The following is a 14332-nucleotide window of genomic DNA, read 5'->3' on the forward strand; positions in this document are numbered from 1 at the left end:
CGTACAGGGCAACACACGACGAGAGGACGGTCATGAGCTCAGAGTAGAGAAGACAGCCAGGGTTATGGAAAGAACCAATCTGTTTCTATACATTTCATGAGCTCTATTTTAAATACATGGCTCTGGTTACGGCTATCAGCAGACAGACAGACAGACAGACAGACAGACAGACAGACAGACAGACAGACAACATGCTCTGAGACGGAGGTTGTCTTTACCATGGTTACAAGGCTTCAGAACCTGGAGGTAAGAACTGGGACTGAGGCTCATCTGATCATCTGTTGGAACCGGTGGAAACTTTAATACAATAATGAACCAGTAATAACTATATTAATATAATAATGAGCCAGTAATAACTATATTAATATAATAATGAGCCAGTAATAACTATAATATAGTAATGAACCAGTAATAACTATATTAATATAATAATGAGCCAGTAATAACTATAATAATGAACCAGTAATAACTATAATAATATAATAAACCAGTAATAACTATAATATAATAATGAACCAGTAATAACTATATTAATATAATAATGAGCCAGTAATAACTATAATATAGTAATGAACCAGTAATAACTATATTAATATAATAATGAGCCAGTAATAACTATAATATAGTAATGAACCAGTAATAACTATATTAATATAATAATGAGCCAGTAATAACTATAATAATGAACCAGTAATAACTATAATATAATAATGAACCAGTAATAACTATAATAATATAATAATGAACCAGTAATAACTATAATAATATAATGAACCAGTAATAACTATAATAATATAATAATGAACCAGTAATAACTATAATAATATAATAATGAGCCAGTAATAACTATAATAATATAATAATGAACCAGTAATAACTATAATATAATAATATAATAATGAACCAGTAACAACTATAATAATGAACCAGTAATAACTATAACATAATAATGAACCAGTAATAACTATAATAATATAATAATGAACCAGTAATAACTATAATAACATAATAATGAACCAGTAATAACATAATAATATAATAATGAACCAGTAATAACTATAATATAATAATATAATAATGAACCAGTAATAACAATAATATAATAATAGTAATGAACCAGTAATAACTATAATATAATAATATAGTAATGAACCAGTAATAACTATAATATAATAAGGAGCCAGTAATAACTATAATATAATAATGAGCCAGTAATAACTATAATATAATAATATAGTAATGAACCAGTAATAACTATAATATAATAACTATAATAATGAACCAGTAATAACTATAATAATGAACCAGTAATAGCTATAATATAATAATGAACCAGTAATAACTATAATATAATAATATAGTAATGAACCAGTAATAACTATAATATAATAATGAGCCAGTAATAACTATAATAATGAACCAGTAATAACTATAATATAATAATATAATAATGAACCAGTAATAACTATAATATAATAATTATAATATAATAATATAATAATGAACCAGAAATAACTATAATATAATAATGAACCAGTAATAACTATAATAATATAATAATGAACCAGTAATAACTATAATAATACAATGAACCAGTAATAACTATAATAATATAATAATGAACCAGTAATAACTATAATACTGAGCCAGTAATAACTATAATAATATAATAATGAACAAGTAATAACTATAATATAATAATATAATAATGAACCAGTAATAACTATAATAATGAACCAGTAATAACTATAACATAATAATGAACCAGTAATAACTATAATAATATAATAATGAACCAGTAATAACATAATAATATAATATAATAATGAACCAGTAATAACTATAATAGAATAATATAATAATGAACCAGTAATAACTATAATATAATAATATAGTAATGAACCAGTAATTACTATAATATAATAATATAGTAATGAACCAGTAATAACTATAATAATTTAATAATGAACCAGTAATAACCATAATAATTTAATAATGAACCAGTAATAACTATAATAATATAATAATGAGCCAGTAATAACTATAATATAATAATGAACCAGTAATAACTGTAATAATATAATAATGAACCAGAAATAACTATAATATAATAATATAATAATGAACCAGTAATAACTATAATAATGAACCAGTAATAACTATAACATAATAATGAACCAATAATAACTATAATAATATAATAATGAACCAGTAATAACTATAATATAATAATATAGTAATAAACCAGTAATAACAATAATATAATATAGTAATGAACCAGTAATAACTATAATATAATAATATAATAATGACCCTGTAATAACTATAATAATGAACCAGTAATAGCTATAATAATATAATAATGAACCAGTAATAGCTATAATAATATAATAATGAACCAGTAATAACTATAATAATATAATAATGAACCAGTAATAACTATAATATAATAATATAGTAATGAACCAGTAATAGCTACAATAATATAATAATGAACCAGTAATAACTATAATATCATAATATAATAATGAACTAGTAATAACTATAATATAATAATGAACCAGTAATAACTATAATAATATAATAAACCAGTAATAACTATAATATAATAATAAACCAGTAATAACTATAATATAATAATATAATAATGAACCAGTAATAACTATAATATATAATATAATAATGAGCCAGTAATAACTTTAATATATAATATAGTAATGAACCAGTAATAACTATAATACAATAATGAACCAGTAATAACTATAATAATATAATAAACCAGTAATAACTATAATAATATAATAAACCAGTAATAACTATAATGAACCAGTAATAACTATAATAATATAATAATGAACCAGTAATAACTATAATAATATAATAATGAACCAGTAATAACTATAATAATATAATAATGAGCCAGTAATAACTATAATAATATAATAATGAGCCAGTAATAACTATAATAATGAACCAGTAATAACTATAATATAATAATATAATAATGAACCAGTAATAACTATAATAACATAATAATGAACCAGTAATAACATAATAATATAATATAATAATGAACCAGTAATAACTATAATAGAATAATATAATAATGAACCAGTAATAACTATAATAACATAATAATGAACCAGTAATAACATAATAATATAATATAATAATGAACCAGTAATAACTATAATAGAATAATATAATAATGAACCAGTAATAACTATAATATAATAATATAGTAATGAACCAGTAATAACTAAAATATAATAATATAGTAATGAACCAGTAATAACTATAATATAATAATATAGTAATGAACCAGTAATAACTATAATAATTTAGTAATGAACCAGTAATAACTATAATAATTTAATAATGAACCAGTAATAACTATAATAATTTAATAATGAACCAGTAATAACTATAATAATATAATAATGAGCCAGTAATAACTATAATAATATAATAATGAACCAGTAATAACTATAATAATATAATAATGAACCAGTAATAACTATAATATAATAATGAACCAGTAATAACTATAATAATATAATAATGAACCAGTAATAACTATAATAATATAATAATGAGCCAGTAATAACTATAATAATATAATAAACCAGTAATAACTATAATAATATAATAAACCAGTAATAACTATAATAATGAACCAGTAATAACTATAATATAATAATGAACCAGTAATAACTATAATAATATAATAATGAACCAGTAATAACTATAATATCATAATATAATAATGAACTAGTAATAACTATAATATAATAATGAACCAGTAATAACTATAATAATATAATAAACCAGTAATAACTATAATATAATAATAAACCAGTAATAACTATAATATAATAATATAATAATGAACCAGTAATAACTATAATATATAATATAATAATGAGCCAGTAATAACTATAATATATAATATAATAATGTACCAGTAATAACTATAATATAATAATATAGTAATGAACCAGTAATAACTATAATATATAATATAATAATGAACCAGTAATAACTAGAATACAATAATGAACCAGTAATAACTATAATAATATAATAAACCAGTAATAACAATAATAATATAATAAACCAGTAATAACTATAATAATGAACCAGTAATAACTATAATATAATAATGAACCAGTAATAACTATAATAATATAATAATGAACCAGTAATAACTATAATAATATAATAATGAGCCAGTAATAACTATAATAATATAATAATGAACCAGTAATAACTATAATATAATAATATAATAATGAACCAGTAATAACTATAATAATGAACCAGTAATAACTATAACATAATAATGAACCAATAATAACCATAATAATATAATAATGAAACAGTAATAACTATAATATAATAATATAGTAATGAACCAGTAATAACTATAATATAATAATATAATAATGAGCCAGTAATAACTATAATAATGAACCAGTAATAGCTATAATAATATAATAATGAACCAGTAATATCTATAATAATATAATAATGAACCAGTAATATCTATAATAATATAATAATGAACCAGTAATAACTATAATAATATAATAATGAACCAGTAATAACTATAATATAATAATATAGTAATGAACCAGTAATAGCTACAATAATATAATAATGAACCAGTAATAACTATAATATCATAATATAATAATGAACTAGTAATAACTATAATATAATAATGAACCAGTAATAACTATAATAATATAATAAACCAGTAATAACTATAATATAATAATAAACCAGTAATAACTATAATATAATATAATAATGAACCAGTAATAACTATAATATATAATATAATAATGAGCCAGTAATAACTATAATATATAATATAATAATGAACCAGTAATAACTATAATATAATAATATAGTAATGAACCAGTAATAACTATAATATATAATATAATAATGAACCAGTAATAACTATAATACAATAATGAACCAGTAATAACTATAATAATATAATAAACCAGTAATAACTATAATAATGAACCAGTAATAACTATAATAATGAACCAGTAATAACAATAATATAATAATGAACCTGTAATAACTATAATAATATAATAATGAACTAGTAGTAACTATAATAATATAATAATGAACCAGTAATAACTATAATAAAATAATATTGTAATGGGTATTGAGTTAGGTAGGGGGTAGAGGAGTTATTGTCAGGGGCATTGAGTTAGTTAGGGGGTATAGGAGTTATTGTCAGGGGCATTGAGTTAGGTAGGGGGTATAGGAGTTATTGTAAGGGGTATTGAGTTAGGTAGGGGGTATAGGAGTTATCGTAAGGGGGTTTTGAGTTAGGTAGGGGCTATAGGAGTTATTGTCAGGGGCATTGAGTTAGGTAGGGGGTATAGGAGTTATTGTAAGGGGGTATTGAGTTAGGTAGGGGGTATTGAGTTCGGTAGGGGGTATAGGAGTTATTGTAAGGGGGTATTGAGTTAGGTAGGGGGTATTGAGTTATTGTAAGGGGTATTGAGTTAGGTAGGTGGTATAGGAGTTATCGTAAGGGGGTTTTGAGTTAGGTAGGGGCTATAGGAGTTATCGTAAGGGGGTATTGAGTTAGGTAGGGGGTATAGGAGTTATTGTAAGGGAGTATTGAGTTAGGTAGGGGGTATTGAGTTAGGTAGGGGGTATTGAGTTATTGTAAGGGGGTATTGAGTGATTGTAAGGGGGTATAGGAGTTATTGTAAGGGGGTATTGAGTTATCATAAGGGGTATTGAGTTAGGTAGGGGGTATAGGAGTTATTGTAAGGGATATTGAGTTAGGTAGGGGGTATAGGAGTTATTGTAAGGGGGTTTTGAGTTAGGTAGGGGGTATAGGAGTTATTGTAAGGGGGTATTGAGTTAGGTAGGGGGTATAGGAGTTATTGTAAGGGGTATTGAGTTAGGTAGGGGGTACTGAGTTAGGTAGGGGGTATAGGAGTTATTGTAAGGGGTATTGAGTTAGGTAGGGGGTATTGAGTTAGGTAGGGGGTATAGGAGTTATTGTAAGGGGGTATTGAGTTAGGTAGGGGGTATAGGAGTTATTGTAAGGGGGTATGGAGTTATTGTAAGGGGGTATTGAGTTAGGTAGGGGGTATAGGAGTTATTGTAAGGGGTATTGAGTTAGGTAGGGGCTATAGGAGTTATTGTAAGGGGGTATAGGAGTTATTGTAAGGGGTATTGAGTTAGGTAGGGGGTATAGGAGTTATTGTAAGGGGGTATAGGAGTTATTGTAAGGGGGTATAGGAGTTATTGTAAAGGTCTCACCTCGGGGACGGGGTGCTCTCTTCCGTCGGTCTCTGAACGCTGCTCCAGACTGTAAAGCCTCCAGCAAACTATCCATCACTCCTGTCTCATCACTGTTCTCTGGTGGAGGAGAGGGAAGGACAGAGACAGATACAGGAGGAGAGACAGAGGGGGAGAAAGAGAGAGAGAGAGAGAGGGTGAAAGAGAGCGGGGGAGAAAGAGGGAGAGGGGGAGAGAGACAGAGGGGGAGGGAGAAAGAGAGCGAGAGGGGGAGAAAGAGAGCGAGAGAGAGAGGGGGAGAGAGAAAAAGAGAGAGGGGGGGGAGAGAGAGCGAGAGAGAGGGGGGAGAGAGAAAAAGAGAGGGAGAGAGAGACTAAATGAGATGAGGGCAGTATTGCTATCAGGTCTTGAGGGTTGCCATAGTAATGCCAGAGATGATGGCCATGCAACAGAGACAGTCTACCACCAGTTAAACCGTGCCATTAGAGAAGCAGACAGCCTTTAACTGGTTCTTATATCACCTGGATGTCACACCACCACCAGCCAGCCACAGTCCAGTCTGTGTGTGTGTGTGTGTGTGTGTGTGTGTGTGTCCAGTGTGTGAGACTCTGTGGCTGGACTATAAAGCCAGAGAGAAAGTTCAAGCTATTAACCTCAGGTCATTGCCTTTTCTATGGGAAACTGTTGGGGGAACGGGGGGGTCTGGCTGGGGAGGGTTAGGGTAGGAGTAGTGGAGACATCCCAACACAGGGAGACATCCCCAATGGAACACTATTCCCTATCTAGTGCACTACTTTTGACCAGGGCCCATAGGCCACTTTATAGGGAATAGGGTGCCATTTGGGACACTTCCCTAGAGTCACCACCACCAGCATATTCTACCCCTTTACCCTCCTTCTCCTCCTCTCCCTCCCTCCTTCCTTCCTCCTCCTCCCTCTCCTCCTCTCCCTCCCTCCCCTCCTCTCCCTCCTGCTCCCCCCCTCCCTCCTTCTCCTACTATTCGCCCTCCCCCTCCTCCTCTCCCCCCCCCTCATCCTCTCCCTCATCCTCCCCCTCCTCCTCTCCCTCATTCTCTCCCTCCTCCTCTCCCTCTCCCTCCCCCTCCATCTCCCTGTCGAGATAATCAGTCATATCTGACAGTACATTTTCATGACACAGCAAATCCAGCCAATCTTTTGTAAAGAGGCAGAAGACAGAAGGAAGTGGAAAAATAAAGACCCAGAACAACACAAGGCTCTCAGTCAGTCGGCCGCTTCAGGGCTGAGACTCTGTGTGTGTGTGTGTGTGTGATGATGATGATGTGTGTGAAGTCAGGTATCTCTCCCATCCTCTGACCAAGCTACCAGACCCCTGCCTCCCCAGGAAGATATATTAACCTGCCATTGATGTGTACTGAACACACTGAACACACAGAGTCCTAGATGGCACAATATTCCCTAAGGGCCTTGGTCAAATGTAGTGCACTATAAAAAGGGAACGAGGTGCCATTAGGGACTTAACCACTCTCCTTAGGAAGGATGGAAGGGAGGGAGAACAGAGGAGTGTGGACGTGTGGTAAAACACAACCCATTCAAACAACCAGTCACCTCTCAAAAACCTGCCCATTCCACCCAGGGAGGATTTCTCTCTGTCTCTATCTGTGGAAATAGTTCTTTACTGAACAGTAGTGAACAGTAGTGAACTGTAGTGAACAGTAGTGGTTCGTTTGAGAATGAACAGTAGTGAACTGTAGTGAACTGCAGTGAACTGTAGTGGTTCGTTTGAGAATGAACAGTTTGTGAACTGTAGTGGTTCGTTTGAGAATGAACAGTAGTGAACTGTAGTGAACAGTAGTGAACTGTAGTGAGCTGTAGTGGTTCGTTTGAGAATGAACAGTTGTGAACTGTAGTGAACAGTAGTGAACTGTAGTGAACAGTAGTGGTTCGTTTGAGAATGAACAGTAGTGAACTGTAGTGAACTGTAGTGGTTCGTTTGAGAATGAACAGTTGTGAACTGTTGTGAACTGTAGTGGTTCGTTTGAGAATGAACAGTTGTGAACTGTAGTGGTTCGTTTGAGAATGAACAGTAGTGGTTCGTTTGAGAATGAACAGTAGTGAACTGTAGTGGTTCGTTTGAGAATGAACAGTTGTGAACTGTAGTGAACAGTAGTGAACAGTAGTGAACTGTAGTGGTTCGTTTGAGAATGAACAGTTGTGAACTGTAGTGAACAGTAGTGAACAGTAGTGAACTGTAGTGGTTCGTTTGAGAATGAACAGTAGTGAGTTGAGCGTGTCATGAAACAGACTGAGTCATGAATGACTTCAGGGGGAGAAATCTTCTGACCTCATGGCTGTGAGGTCATCTCTCTACAGTTACAGTGTCCGTTCAGAAAAAGGAGAATGGTTCTAGAATGATATAGAATGTTCTTTAGGTCACTGTGGAAGACAGTAAGGACTATGGTTCTAGAATGATATAGAATGTTCTTTAGGTTACTGTGGAAGACAGTAAGGACTATGGTTCTAGAATGATATAGAATGTTCTTTAGGTCACTGTGGAAGACAGTAAGGACTATGGTTCTATAATGATATAGAATGTTCTTTAGGTTACTGTGGAAGACAGTAAGGACTATGGCTCTAGAATGATATAGAATGTTCTTTAGGTCACTGTGGAAGACAGTAAGGACTATGGTTCTAGAATGATATAGAATGTTCTTTAGGTTACTGTGGAAGACAGGACTATGTAGGCTGTTTAAAACTTTCAAAACTGAGGCCAGAATGGCAATCACTATATTGCAACATGGAAGAGAGGTGTTGACAGACCAGATAGTTTAGGTCATTCAACATGGAAGAGAGGTGTTGACAGACCAGATAGTTTAGGTCATTCAACATGGAAGAGAGGTGTTGACAGACCAGATAGTTCAGGTCATTCAACATGGAAGAGAGGTGTTGACAGACCAGATAGTTTAGGTCATTCAACATGGAAGAGAGGTGTTGACAGACCAGAGGTGTTGACAGACCAGATAGTTCAGGTCTTAGTACGGTGGAGGTGGACAGTGTTCAGGCTGACAGGTCTGATAGAGCTGCTGAGAGCTGGGTGGAGAGAAACAGCTGTGGACAGACATGCTTCCCAGTTAACACCTGACTTACTGAAACACACTATTGCAGAGCAGAGGGGATGGAGGGAGAGAGAGAGAGAGAGAGAGAGAGACATACAGGGAGAAAAACAGGGAGAGAAGGGGGGTTGAGAGGAGAGGGGGGGTGAGAGAGAGAGGGAGAGAGTGACGTACGTACAGGGAGAAAAACAGGGAGAGAAGGGGGGTGAGAGGAGAGGAGGGGGAGTGAGAGAGGAGAGGAGGTACAAGGGTAATCAGCGTCGGGGAAGATGAATAGTCTGTCGGTCTCTCGCTCTGTCTCTCTCATTTGTGGCACAGCTGAGTGAGAATGAATTGAAATGATTAGCTTTCTTTATTTAACTGGACTTATGGGGCCAGAGAACCAGAGGGTCCACCTCTCACCGTCTGACTGTCCCTCAGGTCTCCCCCTCCACTAAGACAGAACACCGTCTGACTGTCCCTCAGGTCTCCCCCTCCACTAAGACAGAACACCGTCTGACTGTCCCTCAGGTCTCCCCCTCCACTAAGACAGAACACCGTCTGACTGTCCCTCAGGTCTCCCCCTCCACTAAGACAGAACACCGTCTGACTGTCCCTCAGGTCTCCCCCTCCACTAAGACAGAACACCGTCTGACTGTCCCTCAGGTCTCCCCCTCCACTAAGACAGAACACCGTCTGACTGTCCCTCAGGTCTCCCCCTCCACTAAGACAGAACTAAATGTGGACACCATCTTCCAGCTGATGGTGAAGCTCAAGTCACCCTGCACTATATCTGCCTCATGTACTAATTCATGTTGTTCCTCCAACGACCAGAAAGTCAAATATCTCTCAATATTAAACTGACAGATTTGTCTAATTTGGTTTCCGCGGAGCGAGGACATCGACCTTAGGGGGTTAAAAACACACAGCCTCTAACAACACAAACACAATCACTACACTTGTCTACTTATTTAAAGAAGCTGCAGGGCTGTTTCAGTGTTGAGTGGAGAAGAACATTTCATGTCTTAGAAAACGTGTTGACAGCGCTGAATTAAAACGGCAACTCACTCATTGGTTGGACAGTCTCTGTTGTCATGGTTTTAGACGTTTTGAAACACCATTAGTATTAAAACTGACTTGGCTGTGTGTTCAAGGAAGCTGCACAGTGATCTGAGTAATCTGATTGGCTAGCAGTAAGTCTATAGGTGCACCTGATTTGCTCTCCGGGAACACCGAGTCGGGAGAGTTTGTACCATCAGTACGACACATGAAATGGCTGAAACAGTGGAAGACTTGACCAACCCGGTGCTCAGAGCAGCTGAAACAAGTGCACCTACTCCCAGCAGCACCAGAGACAGAATAAACTAGGAATGTAAAGCTTTATCCTTGTTTATTTTCTGTTGTTGAGAGAAATGTTTGGCGATTGACAAGGAATGCCTTGGAGATGGATCGTTTGGTGACCACTGACCTAAAGACTTCTCTCTCAGGGCTGATTTCAGCCAGGTGCAGAGTGTGTGATGGGGAGAGTGACTGCACTGCAGAGGGATCAGAGCCCTACAGTGAGGTGTGATGGGGAGAGTGACTGCACTGCAGAGGGATCAGAGCCCTACAGTGAGGTGTGATGGGGAGAGTGACTGCACTGCAGAGGGATCAGAGCCCTACAGTGAGGTGTGATGGGGAGAGTGACTGCACTGCAGAGGGATCAGAGCCCTACAGTGAGGTGTGATGGGGAGAGTGACTGCACTGCAGAGGGATCAGAGCCCTACAGTGAGGTGTGATGGGGAGAGTGACTGCACTGCAGAGGGATCAGAGCCCTACAGTGAGGTGTGATGGGGAGAGTGACTGCACTGCAGAGGGATCAGAGCCCTACAGTGAGGTGTGATGGGGAGAGTGACTGCACTGCAGAGGGATCAGAGCCCTACAGTGAGGTGTGATGGGGCTGATGAGGGAGATCAGCTCAGAGCCTTTATATACTGCAGGCTGGAGCTGAGACTCTAACTGATGGGACTGCAGGTCTGAGGTGACTGATGTGATGGGGAGTGTGTGTGTGTGTGTGAGACTGTGTGTGTGTGTGTGTGTGTGTGTGTGTGTGTGTGTGTGTGACTGCAGAGCCACTGGATTGATTTAGAGGCAGACGGAGGACATTTACTCTGAATAAAGTAGAGGAGGCTGTTCTACATTCCTCTTCTCTCTGCTCTTCTCCTGCCCTCTTTATCCTTCTCCTCCTCCTCTCTCTCTCCTCTTCTCTCTGCTCTTCTCCTGCCCTCTTTATCCTCCTCCTCCTCCTCTCTCTCTCCTCTTCTCTCTGCTCTTCTCCTGCCCTCTTTATCCTTCTCCTCCTCCTCCTCTCTCTCTCCTCTCTCTCTGCTCTTCTCCTGCCCTCTTTATCCTTCTCCTCCTCCTCCTCTCTCTCTCCTCTTCTCTCTGCTCTTCTCCTGCCCTCTTTATCCTTCTCCTCCTCCTCTCTCTCTCTCCTCTTCTCTCTGCTCTTCTCCTGCCCTCTTTATCCTTCTCCTCCTCCTCTCTCTCTCTCCTCTTCTCTTCTCCTGCCCTCTTTATCCTTCTCCTCCTCCTCTCTCTCTCTCCTCTTCTCTCTGCTCTTCTCCTGCCCTCTTTATCCTTCTCCTCCTCCCTCTCTCTCTCCTCTTCTCTCTGCTCTTCTCCTGCCCTCTTTATCCTTCTCCTCCTCCTCCTCTCTCTCTCCTCTTCTCCTGCCCTCTTTATCCTTCCCCTTCTCCTCCTCTCTCTCTCTCCTCTTCCCTCTGCTCTTCTCCAGCCCTCTTTATCCTTCTCCTCCTCTCTCTCTCCCTCCTCTTCTCTCTGCTCTTCTCCTGCCCTCTTTATCCTTCCCCTTCTCCTCCTCTCTCTCTCCCTCCTCTTCTCTCTGCTCTTCTCCTGCCGTCTTTATCCTTCTCCTCCTCCTCTCTCTCTGCTCTTCTCCTGCCCTCTTTATCCTTCCCCTTCTCCTCCTCCACTCTCTCTCCTCTTCTCTTCTCCAGCCCTCTTTATCCTTCTCCTCCTCTCTCTCTCCCTCCTCTTCTCTCTCCTCTTCTCCTGCCGTCTTTATCCTTCTCCTCCTCCACTCTCTCCTCTTCTCTTCTCCTGCCCTCTTTATCCTTCCCCTCCTCTCTCTCTCCTCTTCTCTCTGCTCTTCTCCTGCCCTCTTTATCCTTCCCCTTCTCCTCCTCTCTCTACTCCTCTCTCTCTCTCCTCCTCCCCTCTCTCTCTCCCTCCTCCTCCCTCTCTCTCTCTCCTCTTCTCTCTCCTCCCCTCTCTCTCCTCTGCTCTCTCTCTCTTCCCCCTTCTCTTTAAATCTATCCTTGTCTTCCTCTTCCTTCTTTCAAACTGATGGCAAGTTGACAACACCCAGCCTGCTGCTGGTCTCCATAGGTCCATGTAGGAGCCTACCCCCCTGTCTCTCCCTCCTGTCTCTCCTCTCCAGTCATAGTGACAACACCCAGCCTGCTGCTGGTCTCCATAGGTCCATGTAGGAGCCTACCCTCCTGTCTCTCCTCTCCAGTCATAGTGTCACCCAGCTAAACAAACCCCCGTCTGAGGTTGGAACGAGACAGTAAGTACCAGATGGAGGTGAGGACAGAAATAAACACATGAATATATGAATGAACCGGAGAAGAATGACCGATAACAACAACACAGTGTTTACCATCTCCAGTAACATCACAGAGCATTCACCAGCCATATGTCATGCTACCTTGTGCCGGCGTAGAAAAACACATGGGAGCTGTCACCACAGAACAAAACACTATGTAAGGAGAAGTGTTTGTGACATATCTGGAGCGGTCAGGGTTTGGAAAGATGGGATGTCTCTGTCCTGACGAGTGACGGCCAAAGAGAGAGAGAGAAGGAATGAGACAGAGAGAGAAGATGGAGAAAGGAGAGAGAGAGAGCAAGAGAGAGAGCGAGAGAGAGGGGGAAAGAGAGACAGAGAGAGAGAGAGACAGAGACAGAGAGACTAATTATGTTCACAAGTGACCTTCATCTTTTTTTCTCCTGTCTGAACAGATACAGGAAGTCATTCTCTTCTTTCTCCTGTATGTCAGTCTGAACAGATACAGGAAGTCATTCCCTTCTTTCTCCTGTATGTCAGTCTGAACAGATACAGGAAGTCATTCCCTTCTTTCTCCTGTATGTCTGTCTGAACAGATACAGGAAGTAATTCCCTTCTTTCTCCTGTATGTCAGTCTGAACAGATACAGGAAGTCATTCCCTTCTTTCTCCTGTATGTCAGTCTGAACAGATACAGGAAGTCATTCTATTCTTTCTCCTGTATGTCTGTCTGAACAGATACAGGAAGTCATTCTCTTCTTTCTCCTGTATGTCAGTCTGAACAGATACAGGAAGTCATTCCCTTCTTTCTCCTGTATGTCTGTCTGAACAGATACAGGAAGTCCTTCTCTTCTTTCTCCTGTATGTCAGTCTGAACAGATACAGGAAGTCATTCTCTTCTTTCTCCTGTATGTCAGTCTGAACAGATACAGGAAGTCATTCCATTCTTTCTCCTGTTTGTCTGAACAGATACAGGAAGTCATTCCCTTCTTTCTCCTGTATGTCAGTCTGAACAGATACAGGAAGTCATTCCCTTCTTTCTCCTGTATGTCTGTCTGAACAGATACAGGAAGTCATTCTCTTCTTTCTCCTGTATGTCAGTCTGAACAGATACAGGAAGTCATTCCCTTCTTTCTCCTGTATGTCTGTCTGAACAGATACAGGAAGTCATTCCCTTCTTTCTCCTGTATGTCAGTCTGAACAGATACAGGAAGTCATTCTATTCTTTCTCCTGTATGTCTGTCTGAACAGATACAGGAAGTCATTCTCTTCTTTCTCCTGTATGTCAGTCTGAACAGATACAGGAAGTCATTCCCTTCTTTCTCCTGTATGTCTGTCTGAACAGATACAGGAAGTCCTTCTCTTCTTTCTCCTGTATGTCAGTCTGAACAGATACAGGAAGTCATTCTC

At 37.5% G+C, this 14332-nt stretch overlaps 1 protein-coding gene across 1 annotated transcript in view; it reads right to left on the reverse strand.

Moving 5' to 3' along the window:
- The window catches only part of LOC106591129 (protein diaphanous homolog 3), a 667062-nt gene that overhangs the window by 101305 nt on the left and 551425 nt on the right, over positions 1–14332 (reverse strand). The window contains exons 28-29 of the mRNA XM_082963749.1: positions 6307–6405; positions 219–278 (exon numbers count right to left, since the gene is read on the reverse strand). Of these exons, the coding sequence (XP_082819875.1) occupies positions 219–278; positions 6307–6405 (159 nt within the window). The remainder of the gene's footprint in view (positions 1–218; positions 279–6306; positions 6406–14332) is intronic.

The sequence above is a fragment of the Salmo salar genome, chromosome 17 (assembly GCF_965601325.2).
Source record: "Salmo salar chromosome 17, fSalSal1, whole genome shotgun sequence".
NCBI classification, from domain to species: Eukaryota; Metazoa; Chordata; class Actinopteri; order Salmoniformes; family Salmonidae; genus Salmo; species Salmo salar.